The sequence below is a fragment of the Larus michahellis genome, chromosome 17 (assembly GCF_964199755.1).
Source record: "Larus michahellis chromosome 17, bLarMic1.1, whole genome shotgun sequence".
In the NCBI taxonomy this organism is placed as follows: Eukaryota; Metazoa; Chordata; class Aves; order Charadriiformes; family Laridae; genus Larus; species Larus michahellis.
The window spans coordinates 335,757-358,081 of NC_133912.1; the positions used below are offsets into that span (position 1 = coordinate 335,757).

At 51.2% G+C, this 22,325-nt stretch overlaps 1 protein-coding gene across 1 annotated transcript; it reads left to right on the plus strand.

Annotated features, from left to right (window-relative positions):
- Window positions 1-665: 665 nt before the first annotated feature.
- Window positions 666-16,786, plus strand: LOC141732431 (olfactory receptor 5B21-like). Its single transcript, XM_074561388.1, is given in 5 exon segments — window positions 666-7,029; window positions 7,372-7,509; window positions 9,815-10,052; window positions 10,903-11,354; window positions 11,357-16,786. Coding segments are annotated over 3 exon segments (1,302 nt in total). The 5' UTR covers window positions 666-7,029; window positions 7,372-7,509; window positions 9,815-9,957; the 3' UTR covers window positions 12,112-16,786.
- Window positions 16,787-22,325: the final 5,539 nt, after the last annotated feature.

Sequence of the window (22,325 nt, forward strand, 5' to 3'; positions counted from 1 at the left end):
TATTTTTAGCTTGTTTGATTCCTGAGTATCACAAACATTACTTCATTTCAAATTGTCAGTCTTTTTTTTTTAATTACAAATCCGTATCTCCTCGTAGCCTTGGAGGCTTTTAATTTGACTACTGCGTGTAAACACATGGAAATTTTTTTTTTAATGTCATAAGAAGGTACAGGGTTACATTTCTATGACGATCTAACATGAACTATGAAGAAAAAGAAGGGTTGGATATACTATTTGGTTGCGTCTGGTAGTAATATTGGCTTGTCTGGCTTTGCGAAGACAAGGATGGTCAGAGCAAGGCTCAGAACAAAGCTTCTGCCTCGTCCCCTGGGGGAAAGGTCCTGACTTTTTCCAAAATACGATGAAGTTTAGTGTAGGGCTTTTCAGGACTAGCTGCGTTAAGGAACAAGGACTTAGGAAACCGTCTAAGTTTGTATTTCACCTGCGTGAAACATAGAGGAGTTAATCGTTAAAAGACATACAGTTTTAAACTAGAGCAGGGTGGGTTTAGATTAGACATGGGGAAGAAGTTCTTTACCATGAGGGTGGTGAGACACTGGCCCAGGTTGCCCAGAGAGGGGGTGGAGGCCCCATCCCTGGAGACATCCAAGGCCAGGTTTGATGAGGCTCTGAGCAACCTGATCTAGTTGAAGATGTCCTGAGCCCCCCTGACTGCAGGGCGTTGGACTAGATGGCCTTTAGAGGTCCCTTCCAACCCAACACATTCTGTGCTGCAAGGACCAAGTGCTGGCTGCTGGTGACACCCCTGTGTGTGTGAGTGGAATTTGGTGCCAGCTGCTGGTGTCAGACCAAGGGTGGAGTGTCCCTGGGCTGTGGTGTCAGTTACCGGAGCCAGTGGGCTTCCAGCGCAGGTACTGGAGCCAGTGGGCTCCCAGTGCAGCTGCGGGGGCAAATGGGAGTCTTTAATCTCCAGCCACTGCGGCAGGGCCAGTCTGTGTCCCCAAAACCAGACGCTGGGCGGGTGTGGAATGAGTGAGGGGCTCCGCGCTGGCCCGTGGAGCGGGACCGTGGGTCACAGCCCCTGTGCCTGGGGGGGGCGAGGGTCTGTATCCCCCCAGCCATGTGTGCTGGGGGGGGTTGTACTCACCTGGAGCCCCTCTTTCCCATCCTGTGTCCCCGCCACCGCTCCCCCGGCCATCGGAGCCCCCACATCCAGCACCTCTGCCCACATCTGCTCTGATTCCTTTGCCCACATCCAGCAGCTGTTAGTGTCTGAGATGCCTTGGGGTAGCTGAAGTATCAGTATGCTGCTTGGAAACCTGACCCAGCACCTATGGGAGCTCTTCTGAAGCATTAGCTGGTCACCAGTTAAAGTATTTCCAAACACCTCAGTTGAGACAACTTCCTTCTCTCCATTAAAGCAAAGTCTAGACTACTTGATTAGAGATGCATATTGCACTGAGTTATCTGGTGTTTGAGGAGACCTTTCTCCTCCCTTTCTTCACCAAAAATGGAGTCCCATATCATTAAGCCAAAGGGAGTGTGCAAATCTGGCCACACAAAAATGGTGTTTCACTGAAGTTGGTCACCCTGCTTCCCAGTATCAGGTAAAAGATAGTGGGAAGAACCTGGCTGGCTGACTCACTCTTTAGTGAGTTGTGGAATGCACACTGCTGGGATGGGAGCGTTTTTAGGGCACAGGTCTCTGCAAGAAGCAAAATGCCCTTTTTTTTAATGATGCAGTCCTGACTATAACAGAAATGTTTTGAAAATGTCAAGAAAAATGAAAAAATCAAGAAGGATAAGGAGTTGGGGCTTTGAGCAACAGAGAAGAGCCAGGGACTGCTGGTGTATTTGGAACCAACAGGGAAACACCTGTGAAATGCCTCAAAGGAATTAGGGTGTGTTCCTCTAAAAAGGTGTCATCGTAAATAGGCCTGCAGAAGTGCCTCTGTAGGCACCATGCACACAGCCTGGATAACAGGCAGGAGGATCTGGAAGCCACCATGCATCTAAAAAGCTACAATCTAATCAGTGAAACATGGTGGGACGAATCACACGACTGGAGCACCGCAAACTGTTCAGAAGTGGCAGTCAAGGAAGGGTGGGTTGGGGGCATCACCCTCTTTGTAAAAAATGGATTGATTGCCAGAGCTGTCAGAGAAAAGAACGAGGAACAGGTTGAGAGCTTCTGGGTAAAAACTAGGGGCCAAGATAAAAAAGGAAGCCTCGTGGTTGGTGTTTACTACAGGTCCCCTGACTAGGAGAAACCTGTAGATGAAGCATTCTTCAACTACAGGGAGCATCACACTTGCAGGCTCTGATCCTGCTGGGAGACTCCACTCATCCTGACATGTGCTGGAAAAGCAGCACAGAAGATATAAGCAGTCTTGGAGAGAGTTGAAGATAATTTCTTGATCTAGATGACAGACAGTCCCATCAGAGCAGAAGCATTACCGGACCTGTTGCTTACCAACAAAGATGAACTAATTAGAGATGTCAAGACTGGTGGCAGCCTGGACTGCAGTGATCAAACCCTGGTGGAATTCGCAGTCTTGAGGGATATGGGCTTGGTGAAGAGTAGAGTCAGGACCCTGAATTTTAAGACAGCAGATGGGACCCCCTGGGAAGCTGCCCTCAGGGACAAAGGAAGCGAACAGCTGCTGGCAGCTCTTGAAGGACATTTTTCAGAGCACAAGAGCTCCCTCCGGTGCCCAGCCTGTGGCCAGCACTGCTTCTATCCTGCTCTGGGGTCTGCCAGCGTCTGGACTGGGGAGAGGAACCAGGCAGGGTTGACTATTCACCTAATACAGGCACTGAAGCCCAGAAGGAGAATGAAGCTGATCACATCTCAAAGAGCAGACCTCACCTGCTCTGTGATCAATGGCCAGGGCTGGAAATGGCTGATATAAGGGCTTGGGTTTGGAAGGAGCGTCCAGGGGCAGTCTCTGCCTGTTCAAGCAACAAGAAGCTGGGCTGGATCTTTGAAGTCAGGGATCATGTTTGAGGACCCCTATGGGTATGGGAACGCTCTACAGGGCCCCAGAACCTCCTCCACATGCTCCCTTCTCCTGTGGGGCTCCCAGATGCTGCCAGCCCTGCAAAGGGTTCAGCAGAGGACTTGTCCTCCCTGTGGCCTGGCTGAGGAACTTCGTCCCAGCGGTGTGTCGTTGGTTATTTTACACCTCTGTCTCCTATGGAAAAAGTGCTGGGAGCAATGGCGATTGGAAGGGTTGAGGTCGTCCACTTAGGGCCTGAGTAGGCTGACTTGTGCAGCAGAGGAAAGATTAAAAAGTTCTCAGGGAGGTTTTAGAGTTAGTGCTGCTATCGCTAATAACAGTAATGGTGGAATGTACATCTTCTTCATTAGATAACCAAAGTTATCTAGTTTTAGTCCTGTCAGCCATTTTTACCTTAAAAATAATAAATAAATAAATAAATAAATGCTGTAACTTCAATATTTATCTTCTTGCATGGGATTTTTAGAATAATGCCTTTTCTCTTGCTGTTATTTCTTTGGTATCAAGCAATGGCTACACCTGACAGCATTTCTCTCGGAATTGCCAGGTTTATTCTCTGAGTTGTTTGTTTTGTTTTTTTAAACATAAAAGGTGAAGGGACAGGTCCAGATGGTGTAAAAACACAAAGGAGAGAGCCAGCCAAATCTTTCTGGGGTGAGCAGGATGCCAACTGATACACAGGAGCCCAGGCCACAGCCATGTTGCTGCCATGCTTCTACAGCCAGGAGCAGAGGGTGCTCACCACGCAGGAGCCACGGCTGGGCAGCTGAGAGGGGAGACCCTTCAGTTGGTGTTAGATATTTGTAAGGGTTTGGGATTCAGCCTCCCTAACTATAAGGCCTGGACTAAGTCACTCAAAGCGAATGATTTACATTTACGTGGTTGTTTCTCAAAGACACCATGTGCGGTTCACTGTTTCTTTATCTTGGCTAACAAGTTTTGTCACTTTTGCTCTTCTTATTCTCTGTGGCTTGTGAAAAGCCCACTCTGATCCAGGGAAAAAGTATGTGGAGGAAGGAGCAGCAGAGAGGAACTGTTATGGACTGACTGAAACCCCCCCTTCCCCATGCCACTGCGCTGCTCAGCAGGGAGGAAGTAGAGGAGTCAGGAATGAAGAGTGAGGTTGTGTTTTGGGAAAAGAAAGGGGTGGGGACAAGATGTTTTAGTTTTCTCTTTGTTTCTCACCACACAACTCTATTTCTGTGGGCAGCAAATTAAATTACTTTTCACCAAGTCAATTCTATTTTGCCCATGATGATAACTGGCAAGTAATCTCCCTTTTAACTCCACCCATAAGATCTTTTCCATCTTATTTTCTTGTCCTGTTTGAGGAGGGATACTGAGAGAGCAGCTAGGTTAGGGTCTAGCAGCTGGCCAGGGTCAACCAAATACAGGCTGCCACTGGCTGCACTAGAACACGATTCCTCTGCACCATTTTTGGTCTAGGACATTCTCAAGCAGATCTCACTCACCCTGAGATGTCTGCATGGCAAACTTTTCCACCTTCCTTAGCCATGCCAGGCTCCTGTTCCAGCTGAAGGGTTCTCACAGGCAGCCGAACAGCCACATTTCTATGATTGTTTCCAGACACGTCTTCTGGAATGTCATGTCTCTGTTCCTGGAGGGCTCAGGTTTTATTGGGGCAGATCTACCAACCCCTGCACCTTGGAGGTATTTCAGAGACTTCCAGTGAAAGCAGAAACCCACACTGAGGTCAAATTCCTGCCAGTCTCCAGCATCCACACTGGCTACCTCCCCTTTGACTGTAGTGTCACTTCAAAAACCTGTTTCCCGCACCTACTTTTATTCACACCCCCTATATTTAGGAGGACCCCACATCAAAGCAGGTGGATGTGCCCTGAAGGAAGCTGCAGTCCGTGGAGAGCCCACTCTGGAGTAGGCTCCTGGTAGGTCTTGTGATGCCATGGGGGACCCACGCTGGAGCAGTTCATGAAGAACTGCGGCCTATGGGCAGGACCCACATTGGAGAAAGTCATGAAGGACTGTCTCCCATGGGTGGGACCCCACGCTGGAGCAGGGGAAGAGTTTGAGGAGGAAGGAGCAGCAGAGATGAAGTGCTATAAACTGATGGCAACCCCATTCCCCATCCCCCTGCACTAGGAAGGAGGTAGACAAGTCAGGAGCGAAGTTGGGCCTGGGAAGAAGGGAGGGATAGGGGGAATGTGTTTTTAGATTTGTTCTTATTTCTCATTATCTTGCTCTGTTTAATTAGCAATACATTAAATTAATTTCTCCAAGTCAAGTTTTTTCAGCCCATGATGGTAATTGGTGAGTGATCTCCCTGTCCTTAACTTAACCGAGGAGCTTTTTGTCATATTTTCTCCCCCTGTCCTGTGGTGGAGGGAGAGCAATAGGGTGGCTTGGTGGGCACCTGGGGGCAAGCCAAAGTCAGTCCACCACAATAGAAATGACAAATAGAGTTGTTTTCTTGTAAGAAAGTTCCATAATAGCTTGAATGACTCAAAGGGAGACACTCTCTTCTGTGGACAGTGTCTGCTCAGCGTGCTGCACATGGGTTGGAGTCGTATTTGATACTGCACCACTCCAGGTTCCCAGCACCTAAAGGGATGTAAGATTATCTGTGTTCTCTTATTCTTCTGCTAGCTCTGAGAAATAGGATTGTGAATGACACCTAGCAGAGTCTGGGTGCCTTTCTTACTGGGATCACAATGAATCTGCACCTCCTGCTGGAAATGCTCAAGGCTAAACCTGGCAGGGATCTGGACAACCAAATCTCTGTTCATGCTTACAACAGTGTGCTGGGACAGATGATTTCCAGAGGCCCCATTCCAGTGGGAACTCATTTATGAGCTATTGTTTGTCTTGGTATTGTAGGAGGTTTGGAAGTCACTAGTTCAGGCCAAATTCTCAGTCCAAATCCAAGATGGGGTGATGGGCGAACCCAAGAAAAGCAACTTGAGGTGCTGAGGATCATCTTTGCAAAGATAGTTACAGAAGAAACACCTCTTCTCCTCAGCTTTGGTGGAAGGATCCCCATGGAGGTGTCAGCCATGCTCGAGTGCCTTAGTGGGCTGGTTTTGGCTGGGATAGACTTAATTTTCTTGACAGTAGCTACTATGGGGCTATGTTTTGTATTTGTGCTGAAAATGGTGTTGATAATACAGGGACGTTTTCACTCATGTGTAAGCTGAGCAGTGCTTACAGAGATTCAAGGACTTTTCAGCTTCTCATACCGCCCTGCCAGCAAGGAGCCTGGGAGTGCACAAGAAGACAGGACAGGGCACAGCTGGGACAGCTGACCAGCCTACCCCAACTGACCAAAGAGATATTCCATGCCATGTGACGTCATGCTCAGCATATAAAGCTGGGGTAAGGAGAAGGAAGGGGGGGTGTATGGAGTTACGGCATTTGTCTTCCCAAGTAACCATTGCGTGTGATGGAGCTCTGCTTTCTTGAAGACGGCTGAACACCTGCCTATCAATGGGAAGTAGTGAATGAATTTCTTGGTTTGCTTTGCTTGCGTGTGTGGCTTTTGCTTTACCTGTTGAGCTATCTTTATCTCAATCCATAAGTTTTCTCATTTTCACTCTTCGGACTCTCTCCCCCATCCCACTGAGGTGTGTGTGAGTTAGCGGATGTGTGGTGCTTAGATAATGGCTGGGGTTAAACCACAAAGCTTTTGCTTTCCTTGCAAATCTGGCTGGTGGCCATGACTGTGGATGTGCTGCCTTCTGTGCGGCTGCTCAGAGCCACTGTTCCACCATCCTGCCCTCTTGGGCTGCCTTTCTCATCTGTTGGGACCGTCAGGCTCCTTGGAAGTCATGATGATGCATTCAGAGAGACAAGATGGACAGAGACTGAAATCTCTTGCTCACTGAGGGTGAACCTGTAATTCAAGGGAAAGTTGTTCTTCCCTCTAGACAGGGTATCTTTTCCTTGCAGTCCAGGGAGCAAGCATACAGGAAGCCACAACTGGACATGTTTTCAAGAGTTTCCAGAAAAGTCTTGGGAGAGCCTTATATTACCTGGAGAATACAGAAGCAAGAGTACACCTCTGACCATAAAGGTAAGTTGAGTGAACTCAATCCCTTCTGTTCACAGAATCATAGAATGGTTCAGGTTAGAAGGGGCCTTAAAGATTATCTAGTTCCACCCCCCTGCCCTGGGCAGGGACACCTCCCACCAGCCCAGGTTGCTCAGAGCCCTGTCCAACCTGGCCTTGAACACCTCCAGGGATGGGGCAGCCACAGCTTCTCTGGGCAACCTGGGCCAGGGGCTCACCACCCTCACAGCAAAGAATTTCTTCCTAATATCCAATCTAAATCTCCCTTCTTTCAGTTTAAAACTGTTACCCCTCATCCTATCACTCCATTCCCGGATAAAGAGTCCCTCCCCATCTTTCCTGTAGGCTCCATTTAGGTACTGGAAGGCTGTTCCTGCACTTCAGGCTCCTCTCTCCAGTCATGCCCAGGAGACTGGAAGGTTGACATTTCCTCTAGGTTGAAAGGGCAACTGGTAGGATGCCTGGACATCTGTCCTCCTTCTGGTGAGTCAAATGAGGGGACAAGGTCTGGTGATGGACAGCACTGGACCAAGAAGTACAGACCAGTTGTGGTGATGGCTGCAGGGGTCAGCTGAGAGCCCAGTCAGTACTCAGTACGTCAGTCATAATGGGACAGGTTTGAGGTGGGTTGTGAAAGGCAAGTCAGGAGGTTGGGATCAGGGCCAAGTCAGTGAGGAATGAGACCAGGTGGGACCATACCTGCAAGAGGGAAAGGGCAAGGGGGAAAGCCTGAGCTGAAAAGCAGGTGTCTGTGGATTGGCCTCTCTATGGGACTTGTCTATGGGGCTGGCCCTGGGCCCACACAACCCACTGCCCCCAGGTGGGACAAAGGCATCTGCCTCAGGGCCCTTTACAGTCTGGACTCTATGGGGCACCAGCTGAGTAAAGGAGGCCCTTTCAGGGATCTTTTTCATGCCTCTTCCTTAATGGAAAGTGTCCGACAGCTTGGGGTGAGAGGACCTCATTTTCCATGTTCAGTTATTCCCTGTGCTGAGAGGTTGAAAAAAGAAACCTCAGTTCCAGAAATGATCCTTAAGTGAAAACATGTCATGCCATGTTGGGTTGCAGAGAGGTCCAGCTGCTGAGGAATGGAGAACTGTGAACCCAGCACAGGAGCACAGCCACCAGGGCAGGGATCTACCTAGCAAGAGGACTGGGGCAGGCCTGGAGATGGCGGCCTGGGTCAACTGGGAGTCCAGATCATCAGATGGCTTTGTGGTGATGAGGCAGGATCAAGATCAAGATCAAGGCAGGAGCACAGATGAGCAAATCAGGATTAGATTCAATGAGGATAATGAGGGTCAGAGAGAGGCCAGTACTCAACAGGCAGGTCCACAGGGACAAGGCACGTCCCAGGGCCCTTGGGGCCCTGACATCAGCAGGACTGGGAGCAGTTCTGTGGAAAGGCCCTTGGTGCTGTGGTGCACAGCAAGGTGGCTGTTAGCCATTTGTGTGCTCAAGCAGCCAGGAGTGCACACAGCACTGAGGGCTGCATGAAGAGGAACATGGCCTGGAGGTGACGAGACATGATCCTTGTTCTCCAGTCAGCACCTCAGAGAGCATAACATGCCTTCATCCTATCACACTCCAGGCCCTTGTGCCTCAGGGAGAGTTTTGGAGGCCCTCTTCCAACAGGGAACAGAGCCTGGCACCCAAGGAGGACTCAACCCATCCAACAGGGCAAGTCTCTGTGGCTGGAGAAAATGCTGCTGGCTCTGGCTCTGCCTCTTCCTTCCTACTGGCCACTGGAGGAAGCTGGAGGGACCACCTCAGGCCATCAGGGCTGTATTAGTCTAAAAGTCAATGACAGCGCAGTCATCTGTGAGGAGAGGGGCTGAATACCATTTCTGGGATCCCGTCCTGTCTTGTGTTCCCGATAACCAAGTTCAGACATGCCCGTGCTCACTGCTCTGCCTCACTTTCCCTTTTTGAAACAGCAGGTTTCAAGTCTACCCTAGAGGTTTTAGGGGAGCTCAGCCCTTTCTTGAGATGGGAACGCGATTCCTACCAGCTCAGAGCTGTCATTCCACCAGGGAATCAATTATACTCTGTTTATTAAGAGTAATCCTTAGGGAGAGCTGAGACACAGAGGAAAAAAAACATCTGGGAGACTGAACACTGCTCTAAACCCCAGGACACGCTGGAGAACAGGAGCATTTGGGTGCTGCTGAAAAGTCACTGCAGGAGCTGCTGGGGGAAGACAGCAAGGGCAGAGACAGGGGTTTGACAGGGCTGAGACTCTCTGGTTTGCAGAGAGCCCAGGGAAGGGAACAGCATGGTGGAGAAAAAGCAGAGAGACCCTGACCTCAGTCCTCATTTCCAGCCACTGTCAGCACAGAATTCACTCCTTGATGCTGAGGTGGGTGCTGAAGATGCTGAGGGTAGAAGGGTGGAATCATTCTATGATTCTATGATTCTTAGATTCTAAGTAAAGTCTGGGTGTTAATGAAGCTGCTGGATCTTTCAAAAGAAGAAACTTGTAAGTGGAGAACGGGGTCCTGTCCTTTCCTGCACGTCTTCTGACCCCAGCCCCCTCCTTCCCCCAGAGACCCTGAGTCCAGGCACCATGGACCAGAGATGCTTGGGAGGGGCTGGTGGTGCTGGGTTACAGCTGGGCTGGGGTGTGTTTGACTGGCCCTGGGCACTCACTGCCTTGGCTGGGATGGAAGAAGTGTCTGGGCAGGGTGTTTTCGGCCAGACTGCCTGTGACCTTCATTTTGCCACACAAATTGCTGCTTTGTTTCTGTCTTTTTTTTACTTTCTCTCTGATTGTATGATGATCATGTAGGTTTTGACCTACAGTGGTCATGTTTCTCACTTCTACTCTGTGAGGAGGGCTGGAGACATCAGTGACTCTGCAGTGACTCTAGTAACCTCTCCCAACGGTGTCTGTCATCATCACCTGCAGAAGCAATTCATCCAGACCAGGAGATGGGTGTGAGAGATTTCAAGGGAATCCCGCTTCCAGGGAGTGCTGAGCAGAAGGATGTTTCTCAGGCGTGGACTTCCCCTGGCTGCACTCTCAGGCATGTTCTGTGCACTTTTACACGCCCCCGACCCTGCTCTTGTGCCACCTCACCCCCAGGCACCCTGGGGACACCCTTGCCAGTGCCCAGCAATGCTGGGCAGTGAGCCCTGTGAGCACAGATGGCTGGGATGACCTCATAAGGTCCTGCTACTGGTCTGGGATGTGTGGGGAGGCAGCCCCAAAGCCCTCAGGAACCACCAACGAAGAGGGAAAGACATGACTGAAATGATCCTCCCTGTCCCTTTCCCTTCCTTCCTGCACAGTCTCTCATGTTTCCTTATTCTCTCAGTTATGATTTTCCTCCTGTTTAGTTTTTCAACTTCTGTACCAGTTTTTCCTCCATGGTTTGATACACAAAGTGATTTTAGGCATCCTGTCAGAGTCCCACAGCATCGACAGCCCCATCCTGCTGTTTCTCTAAGGCAGGAATTCCAGACTCAGTTTGCCAATGGAAGTGATTGTTCTGGGTCAGTGTGGGAAGTGAGTGGCTTTGGGGGGACTCCTACATGAAGTGCCGGGACCACTTGCTTTGTGCAGCGTCCATCCTCTTCTTTGGAGGGAGAAGGGTCTCTGGTGTCGCATGGTTCACAGAAAGGGCTTTCAGAGTGAAAGGAGTGTGTTATATCCGACACCTTTCTCTCTCCTGAGAGCAGAAGAACCTCTGTCCTTGATACCTAAACTGGGTCTTCCTGGGAGCAAATTTGGGCACACGAAGGAAAGCTCTCTCAGAGAGAGCAAGTGCACGTTTTGGTTTTGTTCCGTAGTGAGAAACATGCAGCTCTACAGGGCAGCTCAGCTCTTTGGTATGAGGAGGTCTCTGGAAGAAACGGTTTCTCTGCTTTCTCTAGGCACAGAGTCCACAGAGTCAATGTGAAGAGATTTCTTAAAAAAAATCTTTTTAAAAGTAAAGACAGAAATACGCATTCCTTCTTGGTGCTCCTCTTCTTGGGAACTGCAGAAATAAAAGAGAAACACCACAGCATGGATGGAGGGCAATGGGTCAATGGGACACCACCAGTGGAGTTCCTGCAGCTGGGAATGAGCGATGATCCCTCTCTCCAGACACTGATCTTCATCCTTCCACTTGTCATCTACACTGCGACTGTCTTTGGGAACATCCTCATCGTTGTGCTGGTGATGGCAGATCAGCATCAGCGCACCCCCGTGTACTTCTTCCTGGGCAATCTGTCCTCCTTGGAGACCTGCTACAGCTCCACCATCTTGCCCTGTCTGCTGGCCAGCTTCCTGACTGGGGACAAGACCATCTCTGCTCATGGCTGTATGTCTCAGTTCTACTTTTTTCCAGTTCTGCTGGTACTGAGTGTTACCTGCTGGCAGCCATGTCCCGTGATTGGTACTTGGCCATCTGCCAGCCCTTACTCTATGCAAGCCACATGACCTGGAAGGTGAGTCTCCAGTTGGCAGCTGCGTCTTGGCTGGGGGGATTGCTGCTATTTGCAGTACTCACCTTCCTCTTATCTCAATTGAAGTTCTGCAGCCCCAAGGCAATTGACCACTTCTTCTGTGATTTTACTCCATTGATGGAGCTCTCCTGCAGTGACACCAACGTGCTTACAAGGGTTGCTTTAATCTTTGTCTTCTTGGATGCAGTATTCCCTTTTCTGTTCACACTGGCCTCCTATGTGTTTATCATAGCTGCTATCCCGAGGATCCCGTCCCATCAGGGCAGGCAACAAGCCTTCTCCACCTGTTCCTCTCACCTTACTGTCATCACTCTCTTCTATGGCACTCTCATCATTGTCTACATGCTGCCCAGGACAACTCCACTGAGGCAGCTCAACAAAGTGTTCTCCTTTTTCTACACTGTCCTCACACACCTGATTAACCCTCTCATCTACAGTTTGAGGAACAGGGAGGTCAGGGAGGCCCTCTGGAAGGTGCTCAGGAAAGCCAAGGCCTGCACCCAGAGCTCCTGGTGTGAGGGTGACAGTAGGAACAAACCACTTACAATTCTTTCACAAGGGCAAGTGCTGAATCCTGGGTGCACCTCCAGAAGTGTGTGCCACTGCGCCTACTTGAAACTAGCACAGGGATGAAAGAGGAGAGTTCTCAGAAATAAATACTCTTGTAGAGGACAGACTATGAAAAATGCAATGAGTTGGCTTTTCCCTTCATAATAAATGGTTTGGTGACCTTATTTGTGTGAACTTTTTAAATGATAGTTCTCCTTTACTGAGAAAGTAGAAGACCAAATTTGGGACAACATCTGAGTATCATCCAGACAAGCATGAGGGCATATCTTTCCCTCCTCTGTTCCCTGAGGGGTCAACAAGACCCTGCCCCAGCTGCGCTCCTCTGGCTCCAGCTGTACCTTGTTCTTTTCACTTTTCTGGTAGGGAAATAGGGACAGCTTGATCCTAGCTTCTTCACCTTGGAGGATCAGGCTTTCCTTTTCAGCCATATTTCTCCACTGGAAAGCCCTGATTCAGCCTTCCTCCAGAGCCCAGGGACAGGAGTGGGCTTGGGGTCTGGATTCCCACAGATCTCGACTCCTTCAGTCCCCTTTGGGATGGGAGCCTTTGCCACCAGCTAGCACAGCTGACTCCTCTTCAGCTTCCTCACCAAGAGCCCTGTGGCCTCTTCTGTGAAGCTGTTCTCTGATCACTTGGCCCCTAGCTGACTCCTTGCACGGGGCTTTTGGGTTTACTGCACCCCAATGTGCAGGACTCTGCCCCTGCCTTGGCTGGATTTCAGGATGCTCCTGAAAGTCCCACTCTGCAGCATGTCGTAAAATAGAATCGTATAATCATTTTGGTTGGAAGAGACCTTTAAGATCATCGAGTCCAACCACTAACCTAGCACTGCCAAGTTACCCCTAAACCATGTCCCTCAGCACTACATTTACATGTCTTTTAAATACTTCCAGGGATGGCGACTCAACCACTTCCCTGGGCAGCCTGTTCCAATGTTTGATAACCCTTTCATTGAAGACATTTTTCCTTATATCCAATCTAAACCTCCCCTGGTGCAACTTGAGACTGTTCCCTCTTGTCCTATCACCTGTTACTGACCGACCCCCACCTCGCTACAACCTCCTTTCAGGTTGATGTAGAGAGCAATAAGGTCTCTCCTCTGGCTCCTTTTCTCCAGGCTGAACAACCCAAGTTGGCTCAGATGCTTTTCAGAAGACTTGTGCTCTAGACCCCTCACCAGTTCGTTGCCCTTCTTTGGATACGCTCCAGCACCTCAATGTCTTTCTTGTGGTGAGGGGCCCAAAACTGCATACAATATTCGAGGTGCAGCCTCACCAGTGCCGAGCACGGAGGTACAATCACTTCCCCAGTCGTGCTGGCCACACTGTTTCTAATACAAGCCAAGATGCTATTGGCCACCTTGGCCACGCTGCTGGCTTATATTCATCCAGCTGTCAACCAACACCCGAAGGTCCTTTTCTGCCGGGCAGCTCTCCAGCCACTCTGCCCCCGGCCTGAGGCATTCATGGGGTTGGTGTGACCCAAGTGCAGGACCCGGCACTTGGCCTTGTTGAACCTCATACCATTGCCTGGGTCCATCGATCCAGGAAGGCTGTAGAGCCTTCCTACCTCAAGCAGATCAACATCCCACCCAACTTGGTGTTGTCTGCAAACTTACTGAGGGTGCACTGAATCCCCTTGTCCAGATTGTTGATAAAGATATTAAAGAGAACCGGCCCCAATACTGAGCCTGGGGAACACCACTTATGACCAGCTGCCAACTGGATTTAACCCTGTTCACTACAACTCTGGGCCATCCAGCCAGTTTTTCACCCAGTGAAGTGTACGCACATCCAAGCCATGGTCAGCCAGTTTCGCCAGGAGAATGCTGTGCTAAATGGTGTCAAAGGCTTTACTAAGGACTAGGCAGACAACATCCACAGCCTGTCCATCATTCACTAAGCGGGTCACCTTATCATAGAAGGAGATCAGGTTTGTCAAGCAGGACTTGCCTTTCGTAAACCCATGCTGACTGCACCTGATCAGACAGGCAGGTTGTCCTGTACGTGTCACGGGATGGCACTGAAGATTATCTGCTCCGTGACCTTCCCCAGCACCAAGGTCAGACTGACAGGCCTGTAATTCACTGGATCCTTCTTGCAGTCCTTCTTGTAGACGGGCGTCACATTTGCTAACCTCCAATCAACTGGGACCTCCCCGGTTAGCCAGGACTGATGATAAATGATGGAAAGTGCCTTTGTGAGCACATTCACTAACTCCCTCAGTTGAATCCTCCCTTAGGTGGATCCCATCCGGCTTCATAGAAATTTCAAGATGCCCCTCAATAGCAACCTGGCTTCCAGAGTCTCAAGCAGCAGATAACAGAGACCAGAGCTCTTGGGTCAGTGGTGGATGGGCACTGAAGGATCTTCCCTTGGTTCAACTTGGGAGAGGCTCAAGAAAGGCCCTATCACAAAGGGATAAAATGATCCTTGGTCTCCTGTAAAGAGCAAACTCCTTGTGGGATAGTGAATGGGGTTTGTGGGAATGTATAAAACTTGTTTGGGGGTGTTTGAAGAGGACTGTAGGAACACACAAAGGTTATGCTAGGTTGTTCAGAAGGGCCAAAGGCAGGGATCTGGAGGGATCCAGGTCACTGTCCTGGTTTGACGTGAACGAATTTTCTGTTCAGTAATTTTACCTTTTAGCTAAGCCTCATGGAGACACTGTTCGTTCTCAGAGTGATAAGACCAAGGGATGGTATGCAGAGAGGCTCTTGCTTATACTTACCACTATAACAACCAAGGCCAGATAACTTTGTTATTTGCCCCGTTGGAGGGACAAAAGTAGAAAGCATAAAGGGGTCGCAGCCGCAGGGAGGAGAGTTCAGGATAGGTGACCCAAAAGTGACCAAGAGTGTATTCCATCCCATCTGCCCCATACTCAGAATAAAAGCTGAGGGATCAATGGGTCAGCCTCTTTCTTCAATGGCTGGTGTCCGAGGAGGACTCTGTCTGTTCATATGCCTTTGATCCCAATCTGTGCCTTCCTGAATCCAGATCCAGAATCCAGTTCCCATCCATTGCTGAGTCCAGTCTGGGACTTTCCCAATGCCTGCTGGTGATGTGATCATCATCTTGGGAGCTTACTACAGTTTTGTGTATATTTTATATATTTCATTCTTTTCTTTTTATTTTATTATTAATATTTCATTAAAGTAGTTCAGTTTTTTTCCTAAACTCATAAGTCTCTTTTTCTCTGTCCCTCCTCTCCTTGGAGACAGAGGCGGGGGAGAGCATCTGTCATTCATCTCAGTGGCCAGTCCGGCCCAAACTGTGACAGATGCCCAACGTGGGACTCGAGTGGGACTTGACCAGAGCTCTGATAGATTGCCTGAATAGTTTGAATTCCAGCTTGCTCAGAGATTAAAACAGACAGCTCACATCATATCATTCTTAAACAAAATGTTGTATCATGCCTCTAGAGAGCTCTGTTTGAAGTTAGTTGATGCAACGCTGTGTAACCCGCTGAATGTGTTGCATGGTTTATTTGCTCTTTGGGTTTGGATGCGGTGGTTTAAATGTGCAATTTTGCTGTGGTTTGGAATTCAGATGTATAATATGGTTACTTGGATAACAGTTCTTCCTGCATATTTTGGGCATCAAGTGATGTATTCTATTACTAATTACACTTTCAATTTTACCTGGGGAAAGTTTACTTACGCCAAAGCGACACCATCAGAGCTAGGGGAAACCTTTTGGGCTGTTTCAAAAATGAATGTTACTTTCATAAAATCATGATTTTGTTGTTGGTATTCCTGAATGTGTTGCAGGGTAGTTTTTTATTAAACCAGTGCGGGAGTGAGAGTTGTGTAACATGTGCTGCTGCTACTCAAAGCCAACAAGCCACTCCCTGACCTGTACTGGCACCAGCCACTCTGCCGCCTGCACTGGCACAAGCCCCTCTGCAGCCTGTACTGCCACAAGCTACTCCAGCCTCAACAACGAGCACCATCACTACTCCAGCTGCTTTAACAACAAGTACCACTGCTACTCAAACTCCATCAGAACTGGTACAAGTCGCCCCAGTGACCAGGAAGCAGAAAAGGAGGTCAGCTCATTCCCCTGCCCCTTATGAAAGAGACCAGCACGAGCCAGACAGCATTGGAGTTCTTCTGATGAAGATCCAAGAGAGGGTCCTTCTGAAGCAAACAAAGGAAAGAGTCCTTCTAAAACAGACAAAGAAAAGATTCCTTCTAAAGCAGATCAGGGAGAAGGTCCTTTTCAGGCAGTGTCAATGCAGGAGGAGGATTCAGATGCGGAGATAATCGTTAAATCCTTCTCTATGAAGGATTTGCGAAATATGAGGAAGGACTTTAGTTGTCATGAAGGTGAGATACTTATCTGCTGGTTGCTCTGATGCTGGGACAATGGGGCTGATACCATAGACTTAGAAGGTAAAGTAGCTAAGCAGTCGGTAAACCTGGCCAGAGACAGAGGTATCAATAAAGTGACTGGGAGAAAGACAAACACTCTCAGTCTCTGGAGGCAACTGTATCAGCCATAAAAGGCAGATATCCCTTCAGGGATGATATTGAATGCCATCCAAGCAAATGGACCAGCATAGAAAAAAGTAATTAAGTACCTGAGAGAACTGGCTGTGCAAAAGGTGATTTGTGGTGATGGTGATGTCTGTGCTGATGGAGCTTAATGAGGTTTTGAAAAAATTGTATATTTTTCATTATTTTATTTTTATTATTTTCCTAATACTTCCATTAAAGTAGTTTAGTTCTTCTAAACTCATCTCTTTCTCTCTCTTCCACGTCTCCTCAGAGAGATGGGTAGAGCATCTCGCTTTCATTTAGGTGGTCCGTCCGTCCCAAAAAACGACACTCAACTGTTGGGGCCAGTCCAGTTTGGCTTCGGGGTCTTCCTCAGCTCCATTTCTGGTTGCAACTTCGGTCCTGAAGGCAACTCAAATGGGCTGTTGGGCAGACTAATCTAGGCAGCTTCGATGAAGTCACCTTGGCTCCTGGTAGCAGCTCAGCTCAGATCTTGGGGCCAGCGAAGTTCTATTATTGGGGATGCCTCCACTCGGTTCCTGGGACACACGAGCTCAGCTCCTGGGGCTGGCTGTGCCCAGCACGTGGGGCATTTTGGCCCGATGCCTGAGGTGACTCGGCTTGGACCTCAGCGCAGCCTTGCCTTGCCTTTGGCGCAGTCAGATGGGCTCCTGCGGCCAGCTCTGACCAACTCCTTGGCTGGCTTATCTTGGCTCCTGGGACGACTCGTGGAGGCTCCTACGCTGGCTCTGCAGGGTTCCTAGGGCCAGCTCAGCTCCTTGCGCTATCTCAGCCTGGTTCCTTGTGTGGTCTGAGCTCGGCTCCTTGGTCCAGCGCTGCTCTGCTCCTGGGGCCGCATTGTCTTGGCTCTTGTGACAGACTCGCCCAAATGTTTGTATCCAGTGCAGCTTGGCATTTGGGCTGTGTTCAACTCGGCTCCTGGGAATGCCTCAACTCGGCTCCTGGGACGCCTCCGTAAGTCTCCTGGCCTGGCTCCGCATGGCTCCTAGGCCACACTCAACTCAGCTCCCTGCACCAACTCAACATGCCTCCTTTGGCCTTCGCGGCTCCCCTTTTGCAACTGGCTTGTCTTGGCTCCTTGGTCCAACTCACCTTCACTCCTGGTGGCAGCTCAGCTCGCATCCTGAGGCCAGCAAAGCTCGACTTTTGGGGATGCCTCCACTCGATTCCTGGGACACACGCGCTTGGCTCCTGGGGCTCGCTGCACCCAGCATGTGGGGCATCTTGGTCTGATGCCTAAGCTGACTTGGCTTGGACCTCGGTGCAGCCTTGCCTTGTCTTTTGGTGCAACGCCCAGCTCTGCCCAACTCCTTGGCCGGCTCATCTCGGCTCCTGAGACGGCTCATGGAGGCTCCTACGCTGGCTCTGCAGGGTTCCTAGGGCCAGCTTAGCTCCTTGTGCTATCTCAGCCTGGTTCCCTGTGCGGTCTGAGCTCGGCTCCTTGGTCCAGCGCTGCTCTGCTCCTGGGGATGCATCAGCTTGGCTCTTGTGAAGGACTCGCCTGAATGTTTGTATCCAGCGCAGCTTGGCATTTGGGCTGTGTTTGACTGGATCCTGGGACCGCCTACACTCGCCTCTAGGACATCTCCATAAGGCTCTGAGAAAAGTGGGTTTGAGGCTGAAGGCGCCAGGAAAGCGTGCAGCCCCAAGGTCTGTGGGGCCAAGCAAGCGGTTGCGAAAGAGCTTTAGAACAAGGCACAGTTTTCCCTCCTGGCTCTTTGGGCGAGGGGGCAATCTCCAGATATATGGAAATTTTGGAGGCCGGCCCTGGCGGAACTGAGAAAGGGTCGTTTTGAGGCTGCAGGCGCCAGGAAAGCCCGCATCGCCAAGGTCTGTGGGGCCACGCAAGTGGTACCCAAAGAGCTTCAGAACAAGCCACAGTTTTCCGTCCTGGCTCTTTGGGCGTGGGAGCAATCTCCAGACATATCAGAAGTTTGGAGGCCGGCGCAGCGCCAAGTGGGAAAGGGTTCTTTTAAGGCTGAAGCGTCAGGAAAGCCCGCAGCCCCAAGGTCTGTGGGGCATGTAAGCTGTTCCCAAAGAGGGGGCCAAAGCAGGTCCTGGGCGGGGCCAGGGAGGGCGGGAGGTGGGGCCAAAGTGCACACGTGGCTCCCCACCTGCAGGACCGGCCTGCAGCCGCTGGACAGCAGCACCCCCTCCTTTATTTACACACACATGTATATATATTTAGGGAATTTATATTATCTGTTTACACTTACACAGAAAATCTGCTTAGACTTCTACATTAACACTTATGATACCGAATATATATTTAGACTGCTTACACATCTATTTTGACACTAATATCTTCTTAAAAATACATTTTTTTAAGTATTTTTATATTCTAGGATCTTTTATATAACACAGAAGCACAGAATCAGAGAATCCTTAGAGATAGAGGTTTTTATTTTGAACTTATTTTACATACGTAAATTAATATTATTTCTCAATATATCTTTCTCATATATAAATGAGAGAGCTTGTTCGCTATTTCAGTGCCTCACACCCATAGTTACAGGTTCTCACATTTTTTAATGCATCCCAAGAATTTTCAGACATTTTGGGGCTGTGAACCACCTCTTTTGGGAGACTGTCACGTAACCCCCCCATCCCCCACTCACCTGCTCCTCTGCTGCATCATCGCTGCCCCGGTGACATCGCAGTGTCCCAAATGACAGAGACACCGTTCTATTCCCCCCCTAAAAAGGCCCAAAACGCCCAGAGCCAGGGCTGGCCCCTTCCCCTCAGCGGAACTCTGCCACTGGCTGCAAACCTGGTCCCAGGACAGTCCCAGGGGGACGTGGCGGGTACTGGGGAGGAGCTCCAGGGGGTCCCAGAGGGCTCTGGGGTTTTCTGGGGGGCTCCAGGGGGGGATGTGTGGGGTCCTAGAGGGGGTGTGTGGGGTCCTGGGGGGAATGTGGGGGGTCCCAGAAGGCTCCATGGAGCCCTGGGGGGAACACGAGAGGTCCTAGAGGGTCCTGGATAGACCCACAGCGGTCCTGGGAGAACATGAAGGGTTGCAGGGCGTCCTGCAGAGCTCTCGGGGGGGCAGGGGGTCCTAGGAGATTCTAGGGGGTCTCGGGGGGATCCTGAGGGGTTTGGGGGAGCCCAGGGGTTATCAGAGGGCTCTGGGGGGTCCCAGGCTGTCTCAGAGAGCTCCGGAGGGGTCCCAGTATCCCCACACCTGTGACATGGATGGCAACGGCACAGGCCCCCGAGCAACAGCTGGTGTGGAGAAGGCAGCCTGTGCTGGGGGGAAAACGTGGCAGTGATGGGCGACGCTCCCTTGAAGCCAAAGACAATGACCTGGGAGGAGTCGCTGAGCCCCTCGCAGACCCTCGGCTACAGCTCGCTGTAGGCCTCCTCATCCTGTGGGAGGAGGGTCACGGGGACCCAGAAACGCTGGGGGATGCCTCCACCCTCTCGTCCCACCCCCAGCCCCCCTGCACCCCCCCATCACCCCTCAGCCCGTCCCCATCTCCCCCTCACAGCCCCTCTCCAGCGCAGGACCCACTTCGGGCCATAGCCCCCCTCCCCAAACTCAGGGTTCCCCCAGCACCCCATCCCCCAGCTCAGGGCTCCCCTCATGCCCCCACCACCACCACGGCCCCCCCCAGGGCTCCCTTCAGGCCCCCACGCCCCATCCCAACCCCCTTCAGTGCCACCCCCTCAGACCCCCCCCGTTTGCCTCCATCACACTCTCAGGGCCCACCTCCCCACCGTCTGGGCCCCCCTCAGCCCTCCGTTCCCCCAGCCCCCATCAAGGCCCCCCCTCACCCCTCGGCCCCCCAGATCCCCTTCAGCCCCCTGGTTCCCCCCACAAAGCCCCCCCCCCCCGAGAGTCCCTTCAGCATCCCCCATCATCCCTCAGTCCCCCTCGGAGACCTCTCAGGACCCCCAGCCCCTCTCAAGGCCTCCCCATTACCCTCAGGAACCCCGTGCTCCCCCTCAGCCACTCCCCAGGGACAACTCAGCCCCGCCCGTCCCCCTCAGAACGCTTGCCTTCCCCTGCATCAGCTCCCTCCACCGCCCCTCGGGGCCACCACAGCCTCCCTGCTCCCCCCAGCCTCCCTCAAGTCCCACCCTCAGTCCCCCCCTGTCCCATTCGGGATTCTCCCAGCTGCCCCCAATCACCCCTCGAGGCCCTCTCAATCCTCCTGACGTTCCCCGCCATGTTCCCCGCCGCCTCCTGCTCACCTTCACGTGGTCCAGCTTCCTCACAACGTGCTCGCGGTGGCACCGCGGGCCCGACCTGACCGAGCGCCCAGCGCCCGCCCGCCGGGCCCCGCTGTCCGCCCGGACCACGCGTCTCCGATTTCGAGCCGTCCGCCATTTTTCCCCAGCCCCCTCTGCTACCAGAGCACCCCACCCACAGTGCGCGCCCATTGGTCGCCGCCCGCCCCTGCTCACTCACCTTATTTGCAGCAGCCCCTGTGAGCGACATGACCAATGGAAGCGCGGCGAGGCGATCTGACCTATGGGAGCTCTGATTGGCCCACCCGCCCGTCCATCCGCCCGGCAGCGGTTGAAATGGCTCAGTACAGCTGTACGGCAGAGCGGAGCATGCATGCGCAGTACGGCCGTGCGGCGGAAGAAGGGCGCGCATGTGTGTTAGAGCTGTACGGCACAACGGGGGGGGCGTGCATGCCCAGTACAGTCGTACGGCACGACGGGAGCGCGCATGCGCAGTACATCCGTACTGCCCTCACTGCTGCCACCTTTTGGCCACAATGCCGTACTGCAGGCGGGGAGACAACGCATGCGCAGTCCAGACAAGGGCTCACACATGCGCCCTACAGCCATGCCACACAACGGGGTGGGCGTAGCATCCTTAGAGAGGTGGGGTTTTCTTTTGCTTTGAGCTCCTTTTAGATACACCAATGATTATTTTGCAATAGCTATAAAAAGGAGAGCTTGTTCTGTATTTCAGTGCCTCGCCCTTGCAGTTACAGGTTTTAACACCCCCCCACCCCCAACACCAAACTTTCAGACGGTTTGGGGCTGTGGCCCACCTCTTTTGGGGGGAACTCCACGTAACCCCCAGATCCCCCACTCACCTGCTCCTCCGCCGTGGTGTCTGAAATGACGCAATCATGCCTACAGCCACACACACATATCCCCTTTTTTTTCAATTCCCCCAAAAAAGGAACACAACGCCCAGATCCAGGGCTGGCCCCTTCCCCTCAGGGGGTCCCCGCCACCAGCTGCAAACCTGGTCTGGGGCATCTCTCGAGCAGCACGCGCTAGGAAAGCCCGCAGCCCCGAGGTCTGTGGGGCATGCAAGCTGTTCCCAAAGAGCTTTGGTAAAAAATGGAGGAGGACAATTATGAAAATCCACAGGGTACAAGAAATATATGCAAGAAATTAAAATTTATTGTGGGAGACAGATAGAGTGAAAGGTTGCAAATTTTATTTAAAACTAACAGGGATCAAGAAACATAAGCAAGAATTAGAAATAATGAGATGGAAAGTAAGAAATAAAGTTTGAAAAGATATTGGGTACAAGAGACAAAGTCAAGCATGAAAACAACAAAGACAGGGAGCGTAGCAGAAGTCATCTGTGGTGGATTGACCTTGGCTGGCCCCTTCGTACCCACCCAGCCACTCTATCGCGGCCCTTCCTCAACAAGGCAAGGGGAGAAATTAAAATCAAAAAGCTTGTAGGTTGAGACAAGGACAAAGAGATCTCTCATCATCACAAGAGCAACAGACTCAGTTTGGGGAAATGCATTTAATTTATTGTCAATCAAACAATGTG